We start from the raw sequence: 27,709 nt of genomic DNA on the forward strand, positions 1-27,709 counted from the left end.
GGATGATTATAGTTCTCTTAACTTTACTGCTGGCCATCGAGCCGCTTGAACCTGAACATCTAAGGAAACATCTGTCTTCTTAAGAACATAACTTCAAGTGGAAATGTGAAAACAATTCACTCATGTTTCTCATATTTATCTTTATTCAGTGAACGGTCTCCAGACATCTTCCAGTCCTGTCATCCTTTTATTTGAGCAACATTGTCTATAGATCCTGCAGGGTCCATTTTGTGCAGCAGAAAGTGTCCTTGCACCTGAGCAGCACTGATCTCAGAGTGGGCGGCTAAGGCACGCTCTGCAAACCGCTCTCCTTCAGAAGCAGGCTCGTCAGGGTAGAACCGCCAGAACATCTGGGTGAGCTGCCAGTGTGTGCAGTAGCCAATGTACTGCTTCAGATCCACACGGCCGGGCCGGATCAGCGCTGCATCTAACCTGTGTGCAGAGAACTGGCAATTAATGTCACTGAAAATAACGATTAATGCATGCAAAACTGAACTGAGTTATTAAAGAACACATATACTGTGGGTAGCCATGGCTTAAGGTGTAACATTCCCCTCCAGACACTTTTAAACTCTGTAAAAATACTCTGCTATGATTAATATTTTATTTAACACGGTTTTCCGCATAAAAAAAAAAAAAACTCCACCTCCACACACAACTTGCTCCTCCCACCACCACTATTGGTGCGAGGTTGACCAGTAAGAGAGCAGAGAGTATCAAGATGGTTAGAGGAGATTCAGCCTCATGTTTGAGCCTCTGTCAGACCCAGACTCAGATGAGGAGTCTGTTGAGACCAGAATCAGAGACTGGCAGACGGATCAGAACAGTTAGCATAGTTAGCATCTTTTATTTGTTTATGTTGTTTGTTACCTTGTAATGGGCAGTGGCTGACACAGTGTTAGTGGTTGTATGAATGCTAACTCTCACTCTCTGTCCTGACAAGGTTTTGGGTGTCTGACATGATTGGTTCCTTAGGTGTGTAACGTGTGAAACCCTGGCTCTCTGTTTTTTTACTGTCTGGTAGTCGCTGCAGAGTTGGGTGATGTGCAATAATGTTATTGTAATTACTGTGTTTACAAATGCCCTCCAATTGTACCTGTCTATGAAGTTGGTGGTCATAAAAACTATTCTGGCCTCAGATGAAGCCACTCCATCCAGAGAGTTGAGCAGACCACTGAAGGTCAGTCTTCCCATTCCCTGATAGGCCAGAGGGTCTGTGAGGCAGAGACAAAAGCTACAGATTTACAGAGTACCTCAGTAGATAATTTAACTTGTTGATGCATGAAAATATCTGAATTTATAATAAATAAATTAATAACAACAACAGCTAATATTTGCAGTTAGCTTCTTATAAGAAATCTAAAATCACTTGTCCTTCCCTTCTACTTACTCTCTGTGGGAAGCAGCTCTCGGCTGACAAAGGCTGCATCCACATCCTCCAACAGTATGATGCTTTGCTGCGGGGCCACGCTCAGGAGGTGGTTCAGACGGTCATCTGAAAGGGATCGGTCACTCAGACTCATCAGACATATGCTGTAGCCCAGCTCGCCTGCCAGTGCCGTGCTGAAACACAAAGGGGCAAAAACAGGAGATGAAGACACACAGTATATACAGACGTTAATATGTAAAGTAAAGGGACTTTACTTGTCTTAGTCCATCTTTCAGTCACACAGAGTGTAAACAGGAACAGCAAAAATTTCAATAACACCATACTCACATAAAGCTACTTTTTCCACATCCTGGGGGCCCATAGAGCAAATATCCTCTTCTGTAGGGGATGCCTGCAAAGACAAGGGAAAAAGCAACATCACTGTCATATCAAAAATTCAAATTATTATGGGACAGTTTGTGTAGTTATGCACATTTTAGCTAATTATCTACAAACTGGTTTCAGCCATCAGTTGTTCATAAAGGTGGACAAAGCCTGCGTGATGTCATCCAAGAGCGGTTTTGACTGACCCTGCCTAATGCCTGGCTAATCCAAAAATGGACAAAGAGACCTCAGTGCATGCCAGATTGTGGCAAGCACACACTCACAAACCTGTCACTCAAAGCAGCTCACCCTCAATTCTGCATTCACCCCCATACAGTTGTCATGAAGGAGGAAATTAGCTACAGAGACCAGAACCGTTGTTCGTACCAGGCTGTAAACATGTTTATTTCTGCTGTAAAGTTGTAAATTTTAACATGGGGGTCTATGGGGGACTGACTCACTTTAGGAGCCAGCCTCAAGTGGCCATTCAAGGAACTGCAGCTTTTAACACTTCAGCTTTGGCCTCATTTCTTAGCCCAGGAGGTCACAGCTGGGCTTCAGCTAATGCCCGTACAATATAAAAATCATCTTGCAGATTTGAAGCTTTATTTTTCTAATTTTATTTTTATTAATTTGTTTATTTCAAGATTATGCTACTGACACCTAATGCTATTACTTGTTGTTGTCAAGTGTATCTAGGAGAAATTAAACTGACACTGCTGGACTCTAAAATGTTTTGTCAAGTTTTTTGTATGCACCAATTAGAAAGTGTTTTGAAAACTTGCGACCACAACACTCAACAATTTAACCATCATGAATTACATAACCAGGTAAGATAAAAATAAAACACTCAAAGATGACTTCAATGAATAGGTTTGAGCCTTGTTATATTTTACCTCTGTCTGTGTACCACTTGGGGTTTCCTATGAAGTCCTTCACGTCGTCTACAATCCGTTCAGCCACACCAGACTCCAGGACCACGGAGCTGAGGGGTCTTCGTCGCCGTGGAAATCCAAAGGGCCTCCACTCAGCACCCATGGCTGTGTACATTACTGTCCGTCCCTCCTCCTGCTTCAGGGCCAGTTCTCTCGCTATAAAAAAAGATGGACAGCGGCGCCGAATCACCACTAAATGGTTAGGGGACCCAACAAAAGGTAAGTATATCGCTTATGACAAGAATCTTGCCAGGTATATACTGTAGACCTGTACCTTCTTGTAAGATATTAAAGAAGATTTGTCTGTCTCTGCCTAAGGCAGTGAAAGTGACAGACTCCCATGGGGTTCCAGTGTGCAGATCCACCATCTGCTTCTCTCTGGTCCTCTCCACCCTGATCCACTTCCTCCCATACCTGCAGAGCACAATGGACGACAGTGTCACAAGCTGTACTGTTGACAGAGAGAACAGTATTTGTCAAGCAGAGTAATATATGTACGTATTAACTATATATTATATTATATATTAATGGTATACATCTTAAACCTTGGTTAAAGCTTTAAAGCCTATTGATGTAAAACTAGAGGTAGAGAAGTATATCTCATGAATTCTTCTCACCAGATGATGTGGTTCCCAGGACTTGGGTGGAAGTCAAACTGCGTGTGCACCCGTCCACTCTCATGTGCCAGGTACGAGGTCTCCACGCTCAGGTGCTGAGTGTGCCTGGCGTGCTTGGTGATCCAGCTCAGAAGCCAGTGGTAGCTCTTGTCCCTGCTGGGGACCTCCAGGGTGATCATGTAGTGCCTGCGGAAGAAGATCATCCCAACCTGGGCACCTTTCCTGGCCACTGCCAATGCTGTCCCGACCCCAACCAGTCCAAAGCCAGCCCCAAAGTATGGGTTGTCCTTCAGGCCGTCCAGGAAGTCTGACAGGGGCATGTTGCTGATGTCTGCACTACTCCAGTGGAATCTGACTCTATAAAGTCGCTATAACACTTTGCAGGAGCACAGAGCTACAGACAAAGTTAAAACTCATCAGCAGATCAGACAGTCCAGATAGTTTGGAGATGAATGGTATCCGTTTGATGACAGCTTGTGTTACTCTCTAATCATGTCAAATAATGACCATCCCTTCCTTGTCTTCGTCTCATACCGCAAGCTGCTCACCATTGTAGCTCCCAATGTGAACCGTTTCGTTGTACACGCCACTGTTCATCCAGCAACAACCCCCATGTGTGGATGTCGGTTCGTGCAGCAGCGACAGCGACCTCTGTTACACTTCCTGTGTTCGATGGAAATCATTCCGACTGTTCGCCTGCCCGGAAACATTCGTTCCACTTCCCTGTAAGTGTTATCCTCACATAATGTTGCTCGCAAGCTAAGCTAACAAATAAGTTAGATAGAAATGTGATGGATAATAAAGCGTGTTTGTGCTACTGTACGAACCGCATCACTTGAATGTGACGAACAGCAGGAACTTGAAACGTTGATGGTGTGGTTGTCGGATACAAAGCACAGCGGAAACCTGGGCAGTAGGTCAGGTTCTGGTTGTACCGTCTGCGCCTTGATAAATGGGAATGAAGGAAAGCGATTTTGTGTGATTGTGTTAGGTGAGTGTCGTTATAACTGTATATTATTACACGTCATTATCATGTGTTTACAATACAGCTACAGAGTGTTCTGCTCTTACTGTATTATGGAGCTAAATACAGTGTTTAAAATGTTTAAAATTAATATTTTAGCAAAGAACCTCCAAACATCTGAAGCCTATGTGAATAATAGGTTTTACTGTGTAATATAAATATACAATATAAACCTAGTGCACTCATAATATTATAAAATAATAACAAACAGGAGTATAGATTACAAATGTCTGTTTGCCATTTTTAAAGCTCTGCATGTTTTTTTCAGACACGATGGAGACAGTTGGACCTCATCAATGTGAAAAATGTGGACAGACTTTCACAGACCGTGACATGTTTGTCTCTCACCCCTGTCTGAAGAGGCTGACCTCTCCATCCAGTCAAGAACAGCTGGGCAACTACGAATGCTCTGAGTGCGATGAGCTCTTTGCTGAGCCAGATGCTCTGAAACAGCACCTACAAACCATTCACAGTGGACACCACCCTGAAGGCCTGTTGACCTGCACTGAACATGGCGGCCAGTTCAGCAGCACAGACCAACGGGAAGATCAAGCCCACGTGACGTCCACACATGGTCTCACTCCTCTTATTCTCATGGCTCTACTGCTCTATTGCTGATCATAAGTAGGTTCAACATTACATTTTTTTGGCATATCTGTTCATAGGGAACGAGACTGCATCCACGACTGTATGCCCCACTGGAAGCCGTCAGCCTCAGGTGTCCGGCAGGCCAAAAAGAAAAGTGAGATCAACTTTATCAGAGGAAGGGCACAAAGACCAGCCTGAGAGGGTACGGCACGATATTAAAAGAGTGAGAAAAACACTGGAAAGAGACAATGCACCACTGAAATCCAAAGGTTTGTACACCAATCTGCTTGGTAGATCATAGTGAGCTCTTGTCAGTTTATGACATATTGCGAAATACAGAGAAGTGACACTATTTCAAGTGTTGATTTTACTCATGGAGAGAATTAATGCACAAAGACACCTCTATTTATTATAAACCAAGTCTTTCCATACTATCCCGTTGTTGAAATTTATTCAGGACAACTACAAATGTTCAATGGTAGAAAGTTACGAATACATTTACTCAAGTACTGTACTAATGTACAATTTTAGTTACTTGTATTATATTATATACTTGAGTATTTTCATTTCATGCCACTTAATGCTCCTGCGACACAGTTCAGAGGGAAATATTGTTCTTTTCACTCCACTACATTTGTTTGACAGTTGTAGTTACTGGTAACAGTTCAGATAAATATTTAAACATCAATATGTGTACAGATATAATAAGCTCAGAAAATGCAACACAAAAAATATAATACATTGAAAGTTGGAAAGGTAAAAGTTACATAAAGCCTACTTTAAATAAATAAAAACTATTTTGACACATGTTACAAAAAGGGAGTGTCTGGTTGGTTGTCACAGATATCCATGAGTTGTTAGCAGCTCTTGTAAAGAGTCCAAACACTGAAAACCAAACAGTATCAGATTTTTTTTTCTTTCTTCACCTGTTCATCATCTCATAATCCCTCAAATTTATCTAGTGACCCTTTGAAACACCAAGATTGGGAACCATTGGACTAAACTAGCTCATTGTGTGTAAAGTAGTTTAAACTAGTTCCAGCAGCTGCACCAGTAAAATGCTGCTTACATGAAGATGCATCAGTATAAACATTATCCTACTGACATTAAGCCCTATCAAAATCTGATTAGGACACATCTCCACAGAGGGAGGGATAAAGATGTTCCCATACACACAGAAAATCAAGGCTGACAATAGCTGAGAGACATGTGAGACTAGGAAAGTTCTGTATATGCCAAAGCAAAAGCTGACATGGTCCAGTGCAACTAGTGCCACGGCTGGAACCAGTGTAACAGGCCTTTTTCACAGCAGCCTTTCTGACTTGTCATAGTAGGGAAAACCAAGGTGTTAGTAATAACATTAGCATTGGGTCTGTGACAGTGAGCATGTACAATACTAGGACCTCGAAACTGGAGCAGCTACAGTAAATAGAATTCAACCATCATTCATCTTATTATTTACAACTAGTGTCAATGAAGTTTTACAACAAACTTTGTCGTTCTGTTCAGATTTCATGTTGTGTGTTGTTCATTAGAATACCTTGCAGAGGGCGCGGAGCACATCTACCGCACCCACACCTGCCCCACTTGTCGACGCTGCTTCAAGATGCGGTCCCACCTGCAGGAGCACCTCCATTTACATTTCCCTGACCCCAGTCTCCAGTGTCCCACCTGCAAGCGTTACTTCACCAGCAAGAGCAAGCTACGCATACACAGGCTGCGTGAGGCGGGTGAAAAGCTTCACCGCTGCCACCTGTGTGAATATTCTGCCGTGGAGCGGAACGCAGTCCGCCGGCACCTCCTCAGCGTGCATGGCGATGAGGCAGAGGATGGAATAAACAGTCACAGCTATCCTTGCCCCACCTGTGGTCAAAGCTTTCGCCAAAGCAGGTCACTTAAGGCTCACATGAAGATGCACAACATCCCACCGGACAGCAAGCCAGTGGCCTGCTTCCAAGAGGCTTGTTCTTTCCAGAGTTCTTTGCGAAAAGAACTTCTCAGACACACAGTTGAAGTCCATGGGGTCAAGGCCGTAGAATGTCGCCATCATGCCTGTGGAGCCGTTTTTCAAAATCAGACGGACATGGAGGCTCACTATCGGACACACCTGGCCTACCACTGCTCACAGTGTGATTTCTCTTGCTCCAATAAATCCGTGTTCCTGCAGCACCAGCGGCACGGCCACCCGGGGAACGACAAGCTTTGCTGTGACTTTTGCTCCTTTGTCACATTTAACCCCGTGGAGTTTGAGCAGCACATTGGACTTTTGCACGCCAACGAGAAGATCCATCGCTGTTCTCAGTGCAGCTACGTGACCTCACATAAACGTGGCTTGAAGAGACACATGCTGATGCACAGTGGTGAGGAAGGAGTAGTTTTAATGTTCTAAAGCTTTTGATCATCAGATTTTTACATTTGTTGTTCGGGTAACTGTAACACTACTGTGCTACATAACATATCCCATCTTCTATTTTGTTCTCTAAAAGGTGAAAAGCCCCACAAGTGCAGCCTGTGTGATTTCAGGTGCCGAGATGAGTCCTACCTCTCTAAACATATGCTCACACACTCAGACAACAAGAACTTCATGTGTGCTGAATGTGGATACGTCACTAAATGGAAGCACTATCTGAACGTCCATATGAGGAAACATGCTGGAGACCTCAGGTAGGTTGTATGGGCAGATTTTTCATCTGGAATTATTAGAGCACCGCTGTGTGCAAACAGATCTATCAAAAATGATGATGTCTTTTCAACCATGTCCTGCATGTTGCAATCGAATTAAATTAAAGCTTAGCTTAAAACCTCTTGTTATGTGCCTAAGTGTTGTGCCAAAAGTGTTTTTTACTTTACCAATGAGCTCAGTATATAGTCCTCCACATAAGACCGGATAGTGAGTGGGGAGGAGGGAATGACCGAGTGATTTCAGACACAACTGTGGACGTTGTGGACGTTGTGCCTTGGCAATATTGGACACAAAGTGTGCAGATGGTATCATGTTGCTCTCTATTTGACCAGGGGAACAGGGTGCAGGGTGCAACAGGGTGCAGCTTTCTAAATACACTGTTGTTATTAATAAACTTCCTGTCTCTTTTCATAGGTATCAGTGTGATCAGTGCCCTTATCGTTGTCACCGCGTGGATCAGCTAAATAGCCACAAACTACGCCATCAGGCCAAATCACTCATGTGTGAGATCTGTGCTTATGCCTGCAAGCGCAAATATGAGCTTCGCAACCACAAGTTGGCCAAACACTCTGGAGAGGAGAAACAGCCATCTGTGTACAAATGCAAATACTGTACATACACTACCTGCTACCGACAAGCTCTTCAGAACCACGAGAACTGCAAACACACCAAGCTGAAGGAGTTTCGCTGTGCTCTCTGTTTCTACTCCTCGTTCAGTAGCATCAGCCTCTTCCTGCACAAGAGGAAAGTTCACGGCTATGTACCAGGGGACAAAGTATGGCTGGAGAACTATGCTGCAAAGGAGAAGGAGAGGAACTCTACAGAGAGCCTGCAGGATTTTTACAACAGGCGCTCAACAGGGCCTGACCACTCTGATCAATCCACTGAAGGACATTCAGCATCTCAAAGAGAACAGTCCGATCGTCCTGGCGCAGCAGATCACTGTGCAAGCAAAGAAACTGTGCCCAGATCACAAGCTGTGGATGCAGTCAATGTCTTTGATGTTGTTTCTCAAGTGGTTGTTAATGAAGGTATTTCAGACACTCCTCCATCTGTGAACAGTCCAGAGGAGTACTGTACTCTTATTTTAACCACGCTATCTACCACTGATTATCAAACCCCCTCAGTGCAAAATGTGGAGGAAAACTGTCCAAATCAAACTCCATGGACATCCACTTCTGATGCGTCTAAAGAGAAGGCAGACTCCTCTACATCTGGAAGTTCATCAGAGGAAGATAATATAGCAATGGTTCACGAAGAGTGTGAACTAAGTGACTTAGATGACAGCTGTAAGCCTTCCAGTCATTCAACCAGTCAACCAGCTGAACATGGGAAGTGTCAAACACCTGAGGTGGGGAGTGATGGTGAAGCAGTTGGTTCTGTTTTAACTGCTGAGCCAAATCAACCAGTAGACTCTGAAGTCCGTCTGAAAGCTATGAAGAAGCACGACAAGGACCAGGCAGAGGCCATGCTTTTGGAGGGACGGGTGCAGATGCTCGTGGTGCCAACTAAAGACGTTTATCGCTGTGACAAGTGCTCTTATGTAACCTTCGAAGAGACCGCTTTGAAGCACCACTGCCAGACTCTCTGCCATGGAAAGATAAAGGAACACAAGTGCCAGGCCTGTGGTGCACAGTTCAAGCAGAAGCGAGGCCTCGATAGTCACCTTGCAAAGAAGTGCCCAGCACTACCGCGAAAAACAAGGACATTTGTAGGCCTTTCAAATATTTGTGTCACTGCAGAGTGCTCTGGTGAGGGGAGGGAGGGATCTGAAAAACTGGCTGGGGGAACAAATTCTGATCAGACAGAGCTTCTGTCTTCACAAAATAAGATCTCCACAGACTCAACTAATCAGGAATTTCATCAGCAAGAAGAGGAAGCATGCACATCTCATTTAACAATCAGTGAAGGCTTTGATGATAATGCCCCTACATCCACTGAATCAGGATATCAGCAAAGCAAAACTCAGATAAATCAACCTTTGAAAGTCAAGCTTGTGAAAAAGCAGTTAGCGTCACGTAACAAGGACGGAGGTGTATCATTGCAGAAAAAGTCTCTTTACACTAAAAAAGATGGGAAATTCAAATGCAAGTTGTGCAACTTTTCATCAGTCAAGCTTGCAACAGTTGAACGGCACCTCTCAACCTGCCAAAAAAAGTTTGAGAATCTGGTCCTTTCAGAAGTGGATGATAAGTGTGATAATGAGGTGGACTCGGTGGATGAAAACAATGGAAGACCTAAGAAGAAACGTCAAATCTTGTCCTGTCCAAGCTGTGCATTTAAGTGCAACCAGAAAACAGCATTAGACAGCCATATAAAGACAGGCTGCATGAAGCCAGATGAAGTCCAGTCATCTGTAGGCAAATCTAAAATGTCTCTGACCCGTCGCATTCTGTATGTTCAAAAAAAAAAGAAGTTAAATGTTGCTAAAGCTAAACATTTGCATTGCCAGCACTGCACTTTCACCTGTAAGCAACAGCGATGCATGGCACAACACGTTGCACTCAAACACAATGGTGCAAGGCCTCACCGTTGCCGATACTGTCCCTTTGCCACCACGAGGCGCTATCGCTTGGAAGAGCATGAGTCTCTTCACACGGGAATCGGTCGTCACAAGTGTGACACGTGTGACAAGACCTTTGGAGCTGTGACCAAATTGCGTCAGCACAAAATGCGCATCCATGACAAACAGCCAACACACTTCTGCTCACTGTGTGACTTCTGCGGCTACACGCTTGATGATGTGCGGCGGCACAACCTCAGATGCCACACGGGGGAGTTAGAGCACGCTTGCACTCATTGTGATGCTCGATTTAGTTCAGAAATTGCGTTAAGAAACCACTGTAAACGTGTGCACCAGCTCCAAGTCTGTTTCTCGTGCAAGCAGTGCGACTATACATGTAGCAGCGAGGTGGCGCTGAAGGCCCACCAACAAAGCAAGCACAATCAGGTGAAGTGCACCACCTGCCAGGAGTCTTTTGAGACAAAGGAAAGTCTGGAGATTCATCAGAGAACCCACCTGGCACATCTGTGCCAGCTGTGCCCCTTTGCTACTAAAACAAGGCAGTTGTTGGCGCAACACCTTCTGAATGAACACGAGGAGGGACCTCTGGAGGACAAGCCTCTCAAGTGCAGCATTTGTCAGTTTGCTTGTCGCCATCAGCTGGTGTTGGAGCAGCATCTCCGCTCACATGGGGGCAAGCGTCTGTACAAGTGCACCGACTGCGAGTATTCAACCCGCAACAAGCAGAAGATCACATGGCACATTCGCATCCACACTGGGGAGAAGCCTTACAGCTGCGAGCAGTGCACTTACACCTGCACGGATCCATCCAGGTTGAAGGTGAGGTCAAGGTTTATAAGATGATCATAATTCGTAAGATATAAACCTCAAACACGCTTCCTTAAAACGCTGTTTTAGATGGAACATGGTCTTTCTGGCTTTCTTCACAGGAGACGGTATTTATTTGGTAATGAGAAAAGCTTTTAGTTGGTTCAGGTTTAACTCAAGAATCCTTTTAATTCAGAGTTTCATCTCTAACAGCTGCCTGTCTCCTCAGTAGGAAGATGAAAGGAAACATCATGCTGAATAAGTTTGACTCCTGCAAGAGAAGGAACCACGTTAATGTTTCCTTCAGAATTACAGACTCACTGTAATGGCCACCACTGCGATAATAAACTGTAATTATAGAATATAATCATTGCGCTGTTGATGCTACTGTTCACACATAAGCTCTCTTGCACGCCATAGTTGACAGGCACACAGAGAGGGTTGATAAAGACACAGACAGAGCCAGTTAAAACTTTAAGGAGTTTTGGTCGGTCTACCAGCCCACAGATGTGGCAAACCACCAGAAATTGTCCCGGTATGCCTGATGGCCAGTCCGACTGTGGCACAGGGAAATGGGATTTGGGACCAAAGAGGGAATTTCCTTGTTTCTTATGATACACCCCCAACTCTCTGGTAATTTGCTGAAATCGAAAGTCAATTCTTGCTCATTCCCCCTTTAAATATCTATTTTGAAGTTATTTTTCTAACAAACTAATTATCATGGAAAGGAAAGATGGCGGGATGCATTTTGTTTGTAGATACTGTTTTCCCCATGCACTTCTTCAACATTATCCAAAGGCAGTATCTTCATTTTTTCTCAGTATTGTGAACTTTCCATGGTAATGTTTTTCTTCTTTTTCATTTTTGATTAAAATAATCTGCCTAAAATGGCATCAATTGAAGGCATTACAACTTTTCCTTTTCCTCCAACTGTTTACTCAGCCTCCTTGTTTTTGTAGTTTCCTTGTTTTTGTGGAGCAGTAAACTGTGACTGTGGTTTAAGAACCGAAGCACAACGTCAGTGTTAAATGATTTTATTTTTCTTCGTTTTATAATCATTTCTACTGTAGCTTCATATGAGGGTTCACCAAGAAGAGAAGAAGTACCTTTGTCCAGAGTGCGGCTACAAATGCAAGTGGGCGACTCAGCTGAAGTACCACATGACCAAGCACACAGGTATCAGCTAGAAATAAGAAATATATATTTATTATTTATTTATAATATATAGAAGTAAAAGTTGATGATTATATTATATGGGTACTTTTTGGATTAGAGAAGTACTCCTTTTCTGCAAAAGCTGCCATCATGTTTGTATTTATTATGTATTATGCTACTAATTATTACTGTGCATGATTCGTAACACATAATACACATATACGTATGCCTATTTTTGTAGCACATTTTTAAATGTTTGCAAGATTTTAAAATGATGATCTGAATTTGGTTTTGCAGTTTACAGATTATTGTTAAGAATTTGTATTTGTTGCCTCCAGGAGAGAAGCCATACGCCTGTGACGAGTGTGACTACCGCACCAACAGAGCGGACGCCCTGCGCGCCCACCGGGACACACAGCATTGTGACAAACGCCCTTACATCTGTGAAAAATGCGGCAAAGCCTTCAAAACCAGTTTCATACTGAAGACCCACCAGCGGCAGCACAGTGACGACCGGCCGTATACGTGTGGTCTGTGCCACAAGTCCTTTCGGTGGCCGGCGGGGCTCAGACATCACTACCTGTCTCACACCAAGCAGCAGCCTTTCTGCTGTCGACACTGCTCCTACAGAGCCAAACAGAAGTTCCAGGTGGTCAAGCATTTGCAAAGACACCACCCAGAGATGTCAGTAGAGCAGGGGGTGGTGAGGGACTCTGAAGCTGTTGGCCTGACCCTGAAGGAGGCTTTGCAGGGGACGCTGGATGAGAGAGCAGCAGAGGTGGAGGAAGAGAGAAAAGCCATGGCAGTAGCAGCAGGAGTAGTGGAGGAGGAGGTGGAGCAAAGAGTTGAAGACAGTGAGACAAACCAGTGAAGACAGTGTTCAGTTCAGAGCATGGAGGTCTCTCACTGTTTCCTGTCAATAGTTATATTTCACCACTTTATTTCATTGTGCTGTAAAAGGCTAATAAAACACGGGAATGTGGATTGAAAAGCGTGAGTGTGTGATTGAACCCAATATAGTGAATAAATGAACTTGAATAATAAAAGAGTTATAACAATGTTTGTAAAGTCATTTTATTCAGTGGTATTGAAACCATTCAGAAAATGTATTTACAGGCCTGTATACACAGATGTACATTATACACAACATACCTTTGTGGGATTTGTACATTAGCACATGGAAAGAACTCAAGCACTTTAATTGAAGATGAACCAACATCATGCAACGCTATGAGTACTTCATAATAATATGGCTTTGATATGATATGTAGGATTTTATTTCACATTCTCTCATTACACTTTACAGCCGGACACTTCCAGTTATTTCCTAGGCACTGTCACTGTACAATATATTTAAAGGCAAACCGGTATATTTAGGCATTCGACACATGCAGTAATCCTTCATGTTCCTACAGTGCTAGATAATTCAAATTAAAATGCTTTGGGAAAAATTGTCATAGAGAGTTGACATGTAGAATTGCACATTAGGCATAAGGACAGAAATAAATACAGGCTTTATTAACAGTCTCTGTGTCTTGGTAGTTTTCTTATTTCTCTGTGAATTTATAGATTGGCCTTCAAGGAGATGCATCAACCTTTCTTTGTCATTGATGGTTACTAATGATTTAAAATAACAGGTCATAACGAGTTTGAAGAGCATCCTCCTCTATTAGAGAAATCCAGCATCTTTCAGTAAAAAAAAGGTGGAAATCAAATTCAGATGTCTGATTTCTGACATGTCACCTGCTGATTACTACATGACTTTCAATTCAGACTTCAGTATTATGTTCAAATGTTAAAATTCCTCGTCAGGTTGATGGAGACATTGAGCTTGTGACCACCTCTGGCTTCATATCCACAGGTTTGACTTCTTCATGTGAGCTCTGAGATGCTGATGTTGATGAAGAGGGAGGAGGGAGGGATAGCTGTTCCATCTTTAGAGAGCAGATGTATGTGACGATATCCTGGAGAGGGGGAGAAGGTTTTAAACACGGAGGCACTGAGTGGATCTTGGATTTTCCTGCCTCTGGAATTGGACTTTAAATACTGAATAAATACCGTGGTGGTGGTTTCAGTGTCAGGCTTTGTGTTTCTACTCACCTGCCTGGATGCATGTGAAAGGAAGAGTGAATTGTCCAATGAAGTCATTCCTGGACGCCTTATCATAATCCTCCACAACAAAGCGAACCAGGGCCAGCTCGGGGGTGTGGATGACAAAATTTAGAGTTTCATTCCACACTGGGTTAAAACCTGCAGTAAAGAGGTGAACATGACTTTTTTATTTCCCAAATGTCCTTTTACTTTTATCCGCTGTTTTCCTCCACATCTTCCTCCAAAGGAAGAAAACCTTTTATCTGTGTGAAGAAATGCTGAACACTTCCTCACCGTTGTTGTTAATGTGACTGGTCTCTTCCTTGGCCTGGTCCTGTGGCACTCCATAGATCTCCACTCTGACCAGGGGGTCCACAATAGAGCCCTCTTTCTGATTCACCTTTGGCAGCTGCTGTCCACTTATCACCTGATAAACCCAAACATTTTTGTCTGTTAGATATAGATATAGAAATCACTGTGTTAAAGGTTTTTCTCTCGTTTTCTGCTCCACCATGCCAACCACAAACCATCTCGACTTTAATGTACAGTTTTAAACCTGTATGGATAAGCGCAGTGGTCTGTAGCCCTGCCGCTCGTCAGGTTTCTCTGGGCTGAACCGAGTGTTGCCGTCTCTCATGAAGTCAGGCCTGAGGACGTAGCCGCAGCAGCCGTTCTGCCTGAACAGCCCATCGTTCAGATCCATTTCCAGACCAGCTGTCTGGAAGTTCAGAGCCACTTTGGGAAAAAGAGGAAATAATGCAATCAAGCTTTTTTTTGTTTTTTTTTATTTATTGTGGTTGGCAGTATCACATGGTTTCCCAGAATAAGAGCTATCTCTCTAGCTATCAAAGTTTATGAGAGGAGTCTTTTATCCAGAGCAGACAGCTGCAGTTGGCAGGAAGCATTTGTCCTGTCAAACAAAGCCAGCTGTGGGGGTGATGTCCTGTATTTGAACCTGACCTCTGACCTCGCTGCAGGATACACCTCAATGCACTGTCACAAAAGAGACAATGTATTTCTATACAGATGGGTGACAGATTATAGGAAAAACCTGAAAACTAGAGACTTAAAGAATCATTGCCAAGGTGAAGCTGTTCCGGTGGCCCAACACCTTACTAAGAAACCTAATGTTGTTTTTTTCTTTCATTTTTCATGTCTTTTTATGTCTTCCTGTTTTTTTCACAAAAAAACATGATTCAAACTTTTACTATTCCTGTGTAAATTGTTAGATGAGGCGTCCAGTACCCTGGTCTACAGTCTCCATGATCAACCTCTGAATAAAGAAAAAGTGACACAAGCAGTCATCTTAAAATTGCTGGACTATGCATTTCTCTCAGGGTTTAGACATCCAGCTGGGCTTATAAAGAAATAAATAAAGAAGTGCACAAATTAAAAATATAGCAAAGTCAACAGTTGTTACTCATATTTGACAAATTAAACTGTACCAAACTGACAATTTGAGGAATCGACAGGATCCAGCTGTCATCATGTAACATAGGGATTAACTCCAAAAATATATATAAAAAATATATAAAAATATATATATATATATATAAAAAAAAAATATATATATATAAAAAATTATAATATCATATAATCATTAAACATTTTTGATCCTGAAAGTGTTTGAACACATGTCTGAAACATTATATGTAACCACATGTTTTTAGCCACATTTACGTTAAAACAAAAATCAAACTGAGACCTGAAATCAAACTAAGACTTAAACTTGGAAACGGGGTAATCAATGATTTTAGAGAAGAAGTTTGGTTCAGCCAGCAGAGGGCAGTCTCCCCCTCACCTATCTGGCAGCCCACGCTCCACATGTCCTGCGGGTTGTAGTTGGAGGAGTCTGTCCTGAGACCACTGGGGTAAATCCTGCTCAGCTGCCTTGTGTTGTATTGCACAAAGTCTGTCCCTGTAGAGAGGTTTTAAAAAAATAAAGCTGCTGTATTTCTGTAGCCCGAACACAAAGAAATCACAGGTACAGTTATGAATGTTATAAACATGTAAAAAGATCATTTATCATAGACATAAAACAAGTCTGTCACTTTATCTGAGGAATGTGATTTTATAGCTACACTGTTCCCTCGTGCTAATGGTACCTGCTTCCTTAGCTAGCCTCTTGGCCTTGGATTCAGAGAATGAGGACATCTCATAGCATTTGCTGTGCAAGCGGGAATGCTCAAAGCCATGGAAGTGCACGCTCTTGCAGTAAACCACCAGGTCCGACAGCTCCCTCGACAGTTTGGACTTGGATTTCTGTAAAAGAGGAGAAGACGGTGCAAAATTAGTCAACAAATAATTCCTGTTCCATCACTTTAAACATTAACCCTTTAAATTAGAAGCCAGTAATTATATAATAATTACCCTGTAATGTGTTTACTACTAAAATGAAATTGCAACCAATCAGAGTAAAAACAAGGTGGAAATTATTCTGGAGGAAGAATAATAAGTAGCTGTAAATAGCAAATAATTAGACTATAAGAAGTTGGACATTTTCTTTAAAACACAATGACCAGGCCTGCTGACATAACAGGTAATGACTTGGTAATTCACAAAATAGTTTTATGAAAATATATAAATGACATTTAGCTCTGAAGGTGTAACACTGAACTATGTAACAATAGCTTATTGAAAAAAGACGTTTTTATATGAAGAATATAAAGACAGCACATGACCATGATTATTTTTTTCCACACTATTTGTAATTTCATGTTGGTAGTGGACAAATTACCAGGTCATTAATATTAATCAGATTACTGGCCTGTGACTTACAAGGTTACCTCTTTGAAAGACAAAGTCCTGTGCCTGTTCCTAGTCAAATATTTCTCAGTGAGAGCTTTAAAGCAGCTAAGAAATCTGTGTAGAACATTTGTGATTACCTCTCTCAGCCTCCTCAGCTTTAATGAAATGATTAAAGCCACAAATGCTTCTAGTGAAACTCTCACACACACACACACGCACAGCAGGGAAACGCTGTAGCTGCACTGAGAAGTTCATATATACAAGCGTGAAAACTAACACCCTGAAGCACTGTCTTGAAAATAAAACAGCTTTTGGTTAATTTGCTTAGTTAAATATGACAGGTGTAGGTATATTCACACACAGAGAACTGTGTTTTTTTCCCACAGCTTAAGACAACTTCACAATCTTTCTTTCTTTGTCCCATATCGGTCTTTTAAAAATCCCTGTTTCCTGTTTCTTGTCACTATCTCCCTTCTTTTACTCCGCTCTCACCTCCATATCTGCTTCCCAACCCAGTTTCCTGTCTCTCTTTACTATCAAACTCCATTCACTCCTTTCTTGCTCCACTATCACCTCTGATATCTTTGGCTGTCTCTGCAGATGATCTGTCATCACCTGGATGCCTGGAGCACGGTCCGACAATGCTAAAAGAAACAAAATCTCTCTGGGATGAAACAAGGTAACAGCACAAAAACACTGTCTCATCTACCTTGTTATTCAAACACTCAGCAGGTGGGTCTTCTGCAGTCGGGCTCTCGGGATCACCGTTTGCCATCTCCTCCTCATCGCTGACCTCATCTGTCAGGGTTTCATCAAGACACTCTTCTAGACCACCAATCTTCTTGGCTTTCAGCAAAATCTTCCCCTTCAGTTCCTGTAAAGAAAAGTGTCCACGTACTTTCTGTAATGTCTGTAATGTCTCATCTGTGGTATTTTTCTCTTCGTTTGCAAGTGGAAATAAGGAAAGTTGAGACTTTCATTAATCCAGATACATAGAGATGCTGAGTGAGTGTTGGAAAATGGGACGGACCAACAGGACAAACAGAGAGAAAACTCATCAGTACTTGTTGTCTTCAGTACTCAGACTGAAGTCCATCTTCTTGGTCTGTGCTGTCTCCTAACTAAAAGCAGCAATGTGCTGCTATTTAATTGGCACAATCCTCAGTGAAATTCCACATTGCAATTATCTGCCATTACTTCAAGTTAGCATTGATTGTCCTAAGTGCTCTACTGGAAAAGGGTTTGGAAGTTACAGTATAACAATTGCTTTAAGGATCAGTGCAAGATGGACAACAGGGCACAGATAGAACATGAATCTTTAAAATGTCTCTGTATTGTTAATGGTACCTAAGATTCCCTCAGACTGCACAAAGTATTGTCGACAACATTTTGTTCTCAGGTTTATACCAACTCAGAGCAGAGTGTTTACTGAAACTTCATGTCAAACTAGAAAAACATGAAATCTGCTCTTTATCTAGTCTTAGAGATACAATACATACCACATTCACACATCACACCAGCAGTCAGGGGAGTTTGGGATTCAGTATCTTTCCTAAGGACACTTCAATATGTGGACTGGAGGAGTCAGGGACCGACCTGCCAACTAGTGGACAAACCGCTCTACATCCTGAGCCCCTTTATTGTTAGTCAGGAAAGGTCCTGACATTAGAACATGACTCAACTTAACATAATCATGAACCTGGAGCTGTTTAAGTGAAGTTTAAAAATCACCTAAATATGTGTGTTTACTTGAATCTGCAAAATGCAAAGAGAACATAAAGCCACACAATATATCTGAAGATGAAAAACAACAGTGTGGGTGTACTGAGGCACAAGGATGCATTGAGCTTAATGCTAATGTTAACGTGCTAAAATACTTGCCGTGCCAATGCTAACATTGCTTACCAGGTATAATGTTTACCATGTACGTGTTAGCATGGATCCCCTGGCATTTCCTGCAGCACCACCTTAATGTTGACATTTTTGGATTTTGATGAAATGTCTTGACAACCTTTGGGTGGTAAAAACTGGAATTTATACAAGTTTGGTTTCATTTAGACTGAACATTACAGCCTCACAATGAGCTCCAGTGCACCTCACCCTGAGAAGAACACTTCAACAAAAAAATAAATAAAATAAATAACAAAACCCAAATAGATTCGAACCTGTGGAGAAGGAAGCTCCTGGGGGATCTGTCCATCCAGCAGAGTGGTCAGTAATGTGTCACCCAAGATTTGGCTGAGGTGCTGAGCCATGACGGTCTGCTGCTCGACACCACAGTGATTCTCCAGAGACAGGATGACTGGGAAGTCTGACGCCTGTTGGACAAGGATGAGGAGACATGACACTGAAAATTAACAAGTAGCTATTTTTTTTTTTTATTTATGTTGAAATTCTGTCAACTCTGGCAAACACAGTGGCAAATGACATTACAGTATTGTCTCGAGTTTCCATTAAGCATAAGTTTCCACAGTCCTCCAAAACAGTTCCCTCAACATATCCTCCTGCAGCCGAGCAGGAAAGTCTGAGTAGGATAAAGTGGAGAAGTGGAGACACATGAGAAGTCCCTGGTTGTGCTCCATTTAGGTCAGTGTGCAGGGGTATGTTTGATTCCAGGGGCAGGGGAGGTTACCAGCTCCAGCTGCACTTAACACGTTTCTGGGCACACAGACAGTGTTGGACATGTGATTTATAATTCAGCTTAGCTGGAATCAAAGGGCTGGTTTTGAGATATACGTCTCTGAATTCTGCCCAGTACAATGGAGGTGACTTGAACTTCATAAATCTGAAAAATGTCAACAGCAACATGTATTTCCAGAGGTAATGTTATTCTGGACGCTCCATTTGATTTTAACGTTTTATGAAAGACATCTTTTTTTGAGCCTGATTAGATGTAGTGCTGGTGCTGCTCACCTTGAAGGCATATTCTTTGAGTGTCGAGATGATGTCTCTGAAGAGAATCTTGGATGTCAAAGTGTGACCATGATACACAACAGGCTCCCCATCGCTGCCGTCCCAGGAGTCCACCTCTACACAGCGACAGCCTCTTTTCAGGGCCCTGAACACACAAACAAATGTAAGAAAAGACCATTGTTTGTTTTGTTTCAATGCCAATGCTACACTTCAGTTTTGGAATTTATTAATTAATAATGTATCTATTATTTCGCCTATTGAAAACAAGGCGTCGGATAAAATTGAATTGTGGGAAATGTGTTAAAACAATTGTTGTGTCTCTTATCACGTGTGTATCGGTCTTTCCCAGTTTTTGTTTTAACCTTAACCTCTCTCTGTCAGACTAGTTGTCCATCTCTTTTAAGTTTACTAAATCAACTTTTGATGCATTTGAATTACACTGTGCTATAATTCTATCATCTGCAGTCTTTGACGTGTGTCGTGTGCATGCAGTGGCCCTCACTTTATGTACGCCTCTAGGCTGCTGTGTCCTCGGAGCTGGTCCTCCAGGAGGTAGGTGTTGTGTGAGGAGGAGATGAAGTAGTGGCTGAGCGGCTGGCTCATGTCCTGGTAAAGACCCCGATGCTCAGGTTTGAATATGGAGCCCTCCTGTGAACACAGGTACATCTGGAAGCCATCTAGTGTCATGGCACCTTGATTCTTGGCTGCACAGGGGGACACAGATGGAGTTGGTACAGCATAGTCCGGATTTATTTGGCCATAAAAACTCTGACAGTTATTCAAACAATGAATTTTCAAAATTTGAATTTAAAAATCTTCCATGACATTAAATAAAAGTCCTTGCTGAGGTGCTGGATAAGTTTTCATACACGGTTTAATGAGGTTTAATAAATAAAAGTTGACTGGAAAGAAAGGTATCCACACGCTCAAATGATGTGTTATATTTATTGCAAGTGCTCAGTCACAAAGATCCTCTTTGTTTTAAGGCCGTGCAAGCTGTTGTGTGGGTCTAGGGATAACAATGTCTGTTTGTCAGGTGGTTGGTCAGTCCAACGTTTCGGTCCAGACTGAAATATTTAAACAACTTCTCAATGGATTCTCATGAAATTCCATGGGTCATACAAAAAAGTCTACAGACTTTCTAGACTACTAACTTCTTCCCTGGCACCATCATTTGTTTTGAGTGAAATATCTTGACAGTTATTGCCATAAAATTTGCTAAACATACTCAAGGTTTAAATTGTAATCACTCTGTGAGCCCTTCAGTTTTCATCCAGGGTCATCATCAGGCCAGAATCATCCAATAACTAACAGGTTCCCATCAGCCTCAGTTGTTCTGTGCTTACTGCTAATTAGCAAATGTTACCATGCTAACAGTCTAAACTTTGATTGTGAACCTGGTACATTACCTGCTTAACATCAGCATGTTTTTTAGCATTTAGCTAAAAAAAAAAAAAAAAAAAAAAAGGGATACATGTGTGTCTGTAACTCTTGTTTGCCTTTGAGACTGGACACTCACTTCCTCACTGTGAATATGACTCTGCAGATTTCACCATGCAGGTTATATCCAGTCTATTTTGAGGCCAGCAAACATTATCAGCATAAGCAGGTCTTATTCAGTGTTATATTAAGAGATTTTTATTTGCAACCAAGTAGAAGGTCAGGCCCTAGGATACTTAGTAATTCAATGCTAATACAAACCTTTTCTGATCCACGGTAGATGTACACTGTGCATACACTGATGTATGAGATGGGTGTAAATCATCAAGAGCAACAAAAAAAAGTGCTACCGCTCCCTGAGAGAATATTAAATATTTATCCATTCAACATTCAACCCGTTTATGAATGTGTCGATCATGAAGATGCACTGCTCTTCACCTGTCTCTGATGGTTCATAGCGCTCAATCAGCTCCCGGGCGTGTTGGGCACTCTCCTCTCCCTCCTGTTGCTCTGTCCTCAGGAAATTCTCCAGCTCCTCCAACATTAACTTCTCTCCGTCTCCAGAGTAGTCCTGGAACACCTTCCACACCTCATCCCTTTGAGTCAGCATCTTATAGAAGTGCACAAACTGCTCGATTTCCAAAGAGCCACTCTCTGACTTATCGGCCATCTGTGGAAATAAACGAGGAGCATATTTGTGTTGTTGTTGTTTGTTCATAGTTGTTAGATTCTTTTAAAAAGACTTGATCTATTTTACCTATTCTTATTCGAAATAAGAGGCTGTACCAAGACAGAGACCCAGGCCCTTCAGCAGCTAAAGTGTCCAACACCAGCAACATGAAAGTTGGAGCAAAGCTCTGAAACCTTGATGGCTCATGTTTCAAGTTAACTAAATAAAAGCAAATTCCCAAAATAAAATCCAGGTTGACAGTCTTAAAACACTACATCTTCTTACCCTCAAAAACTTACTGTAAAGAGATGGAGAGCATGTTCTTCATTCATGTCTACGTTCATCATTTTCAGCAGTTTCCGCACTTCCTTGAAATTCATCTTCCCGTCTTTGTTTTTGTCAGCTTTTTTAAACCAGTCCCAGACCCATCTGAGAGGATGCTGAGGGAAACTCTGGTGTGTTGTCATAAAAAAAAACTAAAGAACTTTCTCTTAATTGTTGGGAGGCGACAGCGGTAACCACTGCACCACTCTCTCCATAAATCTCCAAACACCATAAAAGGATACTGGTCCAGCCTCTCCTTCTCATCCATCGTTTGAGCCTTGTGAATTAATTTGCGCACTCCCTGGATCCAGGCCCGGGCCTCCTCTGGGGACTCTGCTACGAGGTCCAGGTTGCCTTGGCGACCATGAAACACTAAGGTGAAGCAGAGGCCAGCAGGGAACTCCTCAGCGATGCTCAGGAGGACTTCTGACTGGTGGCCCTCCCGCACCGTCTCCAGCTCGGTCACTGAGACTGAGACAGGATCAGTCATGGTAAAGAAGAAGTCATGGGAGGTGCAGCCAAAATGATCTCACTCATGGGACATTCCCATACAGAAATGTCATATGATATACACATATATGTCCCTATTTCAATAGTGATGTCGCCATGTATGTCACTTATATTATTATAACATATATACATCCTCTGGATATGTGAAGATATAAGTCTTATTACATATATGAAATTTCTATAGTAAAAATTTGGATATGCACATACATTAAAAATATCTATATGATGAATTTTTATGTGATATAACATGTTGTGACCTTATGTATATAATGTTATATATTTAAGTTATATATGCAAGATATATATATATATATATATATGCTTATATATGTTTTTCTTATTAATTTCTCATTAATATTGAACATCTCTATCTTCCTACTCTGGGAAAGTGATCTTAGACTTTTGGAACCCTCTGTATATTATATCAAGAAATACTGACAGTAGCATCTGTCCAAGGGTAACAAAAAACTTCCTGGCGTCTTCTCTGGTTGCCTGGGTACTGGTCCTAGCTTTGAAATAGAGGTTCATATAATGTTTATTTAGGACCATGAGGTTAGGAAACAGAGTTTCTATGCAGCCTGGGCGGAAATTCTGGTTGTCGACAAGTTCACTTTTTTAAGGTGATTTTCTTTGGCATTTTTGCCCATGGTGTAGATGATCGGCAGACAGGAAATGAGGGGGAGATAGAGGGGTATGACATGCAGCAACGGTCCCTGGCAATAACTGAACTGGGGGCACGGTTACAGTAGCCATTAGGCTGCAGGAACACTCTCAACTTTACATTTTTGACTCCACAAACTTCAACCCTATAGAATGTGGTTTATTTACAGGGAAAGTCAAATGAATGAAAGGAGTTAACGTGTCAGTACACTCATGGATACAGACACAAGTCCACGCTTCATGACTCACAGGTGGAGTGGCCTTTTCCCGCCCATCTGGATTTGTACCAGATCGTCAGACCGTCCTCCAGGAGACGGAAATGCCGCTGCTTCTTCCATGACCGGGACTTGACTTTTCTCAGAGTCGATCCTGCCATCATAACTTTGACATCTGGGTCATCTTGGATACCTGCACAGAGTCATGAAAAAAGTCTGAAGTCATGATCATGTCAAACCTCACACCATCAGAACTGACTGGCCTGAAGAAGGAATCTCAGGTAAATAGTTATGATTAATGATTTTACGACTAGTGCCTTACTTAGAATATATGGATTTAACGCCGAACATTTACTACACCATAAATCATCACAATTTATGCATCCTCTGTCTGAATGAATAACATTTACTCACGAGAGCCTTCAGGATCCATCGCTATCCTTGAATCATGCCAATGGAAATTTGCTGCTAAAAAGAAGCAGATGTTAGTGAAATATCCCAGATGTTTTCTCTCTATTTCTAAACAAAACCTCTGTGTTCATCCAACTGCTCCATAAACTATCTGAGTACAAATAATCACAGTATATTATTAGTCTTCACTTTCCATATAAGCTTTGCTAAGCATTCTGGTTCATAGTTACTCCTCTCGGACACTGCAGGAGCAGGTTTCTTAGAACAACTGTTTCATTACTGAGAGGAATCTTGATTGGAGTTATTAAGGAAGGATATTAGTACTTCAGTTTGCTCATAGAGGATTTCCCTGCTAGTCCAGGGATGTGAAACATGTCCATCCATCACTTTCAATAACCAGCCGTTCTGTTGTGCCTCACAATATCATTATCCGTGGGGCAGTAGATGGTGAATTCTCATCGTTATTTTTAACAGCAGGATCTAGGCTCACACTCCTGTGTTGGCAAGTAACTACACAAGTGTCACTTAGCACTGTACTGAACACTTACCGACTACTGTTCAGCTGCTGACCGTGACATCTGCGACATGGAACTGGAGCAAACAAACATACGGTTCCCACAAAAGACTATTCAAGTTGGGAAAGAGAGGATCTGCTGGTCTGTAGCAGACTGGACTATCTGCAGTCTAGCTGCCAAAGTCTCTTCAAGACATATGAGTCAGCATTTAAATCTGGATCCTGTCACACCATCAGTCTTTATTCAGTCATTAGCTGATTAGCAGCAGACTGAGAGGCTCATGCACGGCAGCTCCTGCAGTCTGCCCGCTGACAAAGAAACCTCACATACTCAGCAGTCTGTGCCTTCCTCAGCCACAGAAACCAGGAGCAGACAAGATTGATTTTTTAAATTCGATTTATCTACATGTGAGGGGACTGCAGACTGTAATTTCCAATTCTTTTGATTGTTATGACCGAAAAAAATCTGCAAAAACATGCTTTAAAAAAAAGGGAGCTTTCATATATTGTTCTTACCCACACTAGCAGCATGGCTGCAGGGATACAGTTGGTCCACCAGACTGTAACATCCCAACCACTTTGGCTGAATAATTACCTGCAATATTATCAAAATAGCAACATGGCCAAGCTCTATGTGCAAATTGTAGGAGCTGCATTTTAATTTTTTTTTTTTTTGACAAAGGTAAAATGTCACAAAATAAAGGAAACATTGTGGTGGTGCAGAGATGCCGTGCCCTGCAATATATTCTTCAGACATAAGGGAACATGCTTGTATGGTGCAGAAAAATCAAATCATCAACATTTTTACATTTTGTTTCTGTGAAAATTAAATGCAAAATTAAAATGTAACTCATATCACAATATCTGTCAAAAAGATCACAAAATTTTTTTTTTCTGCAGATCTGTTAGCTCTACCAACAACTGTTACACGTCATCATGAGGTTGACTTTCTCAACAGCTATGGGATGAAATTTGGTAAACACATTCCTGTCTCCATCAAAGTGAACTGCAGTAACTTTCCTGTTTAACTTTTTCATCTGATCAAGATTGCAATTAGTTCAGTACTTTGGTTTATGAAATACATCAAACACTAATGGCACTCCCATCACCCACTGCTGCTTTTTCTGTTTAATGCTAATTAGGAAATGTTAGTATGATAACAAACTAAACTATGATGCTAACATTGTAAACTTTATACCTAAACATCACCATTTTAGCTCTGCTACTGTGAAAATCTTTGCATTTTGCTTACAGCATTTAACAGAGTTGTAAGCAAGGCTGCAGACTCCACTGTTGTTCACCTCTGAGGCAAACAGAAGCTTAAAAATGTTCGTACTTGGCCCCAAACACGTTCTATCTTTATATCATCATAAAGCGTCTCATCAGAAGCAGCGAAAGTGATGCAAAATAACACAAATACACTGCAACCTTGTTTATCAGTGGACGCTAACATACTCCTGTTATCTGTGTGGTTTGCTGATAAATGTGGATCAAACACTTCCGGAAATGGGAGGTTTTCTATTGTCTGTTTATCTGTGTTCCTGTCTGACAGCTATCGTTTCCTTTCATTGTCTCCTGAAACAACAAGATCTAATCGTGGGTTCTCTATGTTTGACAACCCCCTGTGCCAGCCCCCCTCCCCTGGAAGAGTTCTCACCACTGTATGACTGACAAGGAATGTATTCGCAGTTGCTTCACAATTTAATATCATACTCCCACTGAGGGAACAGACTCAAAGTCAAAGTGAGGCTGATTTTCCACAGCTATTTGATCCATAAACCAGCTTTTATGTAAAGTGTTTTCTCTGCACGGCCACGTCAAACACACTTTTATTTTCCATCCCAGTTTTTCAGACTGAGCTGCAGAGAGTTTAACACGCCCTGCCTCATACTTCAGGTCCAGACTTTTAAGATCCAATTAGGCCACATTATACTGTTTTATTTTTGGGGCCATGCTTAAGTCTTTTTGATTGGCACTGGAATGAGTCACACACAGACACTTCTTGGAGTTCACTGACCACACACACGGACACACAAACACACAAAGACATGACTCATGAGGATATCTGACAGGATGGAAACTGGGAATAAACAACTCAGTCATGAAGACCAACAATTTTGCTCTTGTACTGTACAGTATGTGTGCCTGGTATTTCGTTTAAGTGTATGCCATTTCCACGGTACGATCGGGATGTGTGTGCTGATATTTACCCATGACTGCCTTTTTCCTGCACACAATTATGTGAAGAATTCAACAGACAAGTGAACAGCCTCTGCCCGTCTAATAAAATCCATATATAACTTCAAACCTCGGCGAGGAGGGAGGTTTGTGGAGAGTAAATTAGAACCAGAGGCAGAAATATGAGCCACAACAGCATCACTTCAGCAAAGCCTGCATGCAGCTGCAGCTAAAGACAGAAAGCTTGACTACACTTTGGATTTGTCTTTGATAAGAAAAGGAGTAATACTTACCAAAAGTACAGGTTTTCTCCGGGGGATGTTATGAGTCAGACCCTCAGAGATGGGTGCACTCCAGGAGAAAGCTCTCCCAACAACAGCTTCATATACTGAGGGGTAAGATCCCGGATGGCCGGCTTCAGAGAGAGGGTCCGGGGTGTGTGTGTGTGTGTGTGTGTGTCTGTGTGTGTCACACTGCCCCTGTCCGCTGAGATCCAGACTCAAGGAGAGTCCAGGGACTGTTAGCTGAGCTCAGGACCTTAAAAGACCAGGAGTGACCAAAGGGAAATCTGGCTCTGCCTCTCTCCTCCCCTCTCTCTCTGAGAAACCTGATTCCCTAGTCACTGCTGCCGCACACTGGTATGCTCCACTCCCACTGCTCCTCATCCTCATCCTCCTCCTCCTCTACATCCCCTCCCCACCTCCCCAGCCTTCCTTCCTTTCTTGCCACGCCCTCACTCCTCCAGCTCCAGACCACCCCCCCCCCCCCCCCCCCCACTGCATATGATGAAGGTCACTCCCCTTAACCTGCTTTGTCTCACTCTGTCCGTCTTCCTCTCTGATCCACCGGGTGGCTGTAAATGCTCTGCAGAACTCGCAGTGACTCTCATGTGTCTGTATTTGCTCTGATAACAGGGAACACAATTCTGGGAAAGGTCCTCTGTGTTGAG

General features: G+C 42.3%; 3 protein-coding genes across 5 annotated transcripts; 1 reads left to right on the plus strand and 2 right to left on the minus strand.

The window, feature by feature from the left end:
- Nucleotides 1–125: 125 nt before the first annotated feature.
- bcs1l (BC1 (ubiquinol-cytochrome c reductase) synthesis-like) lies at nucleotides 126–4,265 on the minus strand. Its single transcript, XM_071472638.1, has 7 exons — nucleotides 3,306–4,265; nucleotides 2,963–3,102; nucleotides 2,650–2,844; nucleotides 1,718–1,781; nucleotides 1,391–1,563; nucleotides 1,097–1,214; nucleotides 126–432 (listed from the first exon to the last, which is right to left on the minus strand). The coding sequence occupies exons 1-7, from the start codon at nucleotides 3,623–3,625 to the stop codon at nucleotides 180–182; spliced, it is 1,263 nt and encodes a 420-aa protein (XP_071328739.1). The 5' UTR covers nucleotides 3,626–4,265; the 3' UTR covers nucleotides 126–179.
- Nucleotides 4,013–13,164, plus strand: znf142 (zinc finger protein 142). Of its 2 annotated transcripts, none has more exons than XM_071472633.1 (8): nucleotides 4,013–4,030; nucleotides 4,598–4,903; nucleotides 4,995–5,186; nucleotides 6,453–7,277; nucleotides 7,404–7,581; nucleotides 8,015–10,943; nucleotides 12,002–12,107; nucleotides 12,425–13,164. In XM_071472633.1, exons 2-8 carry the CDS (start codon nucleotides 4,603–4,605, stop codon nucleotides 12,955–12,957), a joined length of 5,064 nt encoding a protein of 1,687 aa, XP_071328734.1. In that variant the 5' UTR covers nucleotides 4,013–4,030; nucleotides 4,598–4,602; the 3' UTR covers nucleotides 12,958–13,164. The 2 variants fall into 2 exon arrangements, with proteins under 2 accessions (XP_071328734.1, XP_071328733.1); XM_071472632.1 differs by lacking the exon at nucleotides 4,013–4,030 and adding an exon at nucleotides 4,140–4,296.
- On the minus strand, nucleotides 13,145–27,412 carry plcd4b (phospholipase C, delta 4b). Of its 2 annotated transcripts, none has more exons than XM_071472636.1 (16): nucleotides 27,054–27,412; nucleotides 24,072–24,122; nucleotides 23,692–23,850; nucleotides 22,515–22,743; nucleotides 22,248–22,377; nucleotides 21,717–21,948; nucleotides 20,341–20,542; nucleotides 19,839–19,983; nucleotides 19,091–19,243; nucleotides 17,635–17,799; nucleotides 16,283–16,439; nucleotides 15,979–16,095; nucleotides 14,734–14,912; nucleotides 14,472–14,604; nucleotides 14,187–14,336; nucleotides 13,145–14,050 (listed from the first exon to the last, which is right to left on the minus strand). In XM_071472636.1, exons 2-16 carry the CDS (start codon nucleotides 24,088–24,090, stop codon nucleotides 13,959–13,961), a joined length of 2,262 nt encoding a protein of 753 aa, XP_071328737.1. In that variant the 5' UTR covers nucleotides 24,091–24,122; nucleotides 27,054–27,412; the 3' UTR covers nucleotides 13,145–13,958. The 2 variants fall into 2 exon arrangements, with proteins under 2 accessions (XP_071328737.1, XP_071328738.1); XM_071472637.1 differs by having other exon boundaries at nucleotides 24,072–24,125; nucleotides 27,054–27,389.
- Nucleotides 27,413–27,709: the final 297 nt, after the last annotated feature.

The sequence above is a fragment of the Trachinotus anak genome, unplaced genomic scaffold (assembly GCF_046630095.1).
Source record: "Trachinotus anak isolate AG129_WGS33_773 ecotype Australia unplaced genomic scaffold, CSIRO_AGI_Tana_v1 ptg000039l, whole genome shotgun sequence".
NCBI classification, from domain to species: domain Eukaryota; kingdom Metazoa; phylum Chordata; class Actinopteri; order Carangiformes; family Carangidae; genus Trachinotus; species Trachinotus anak.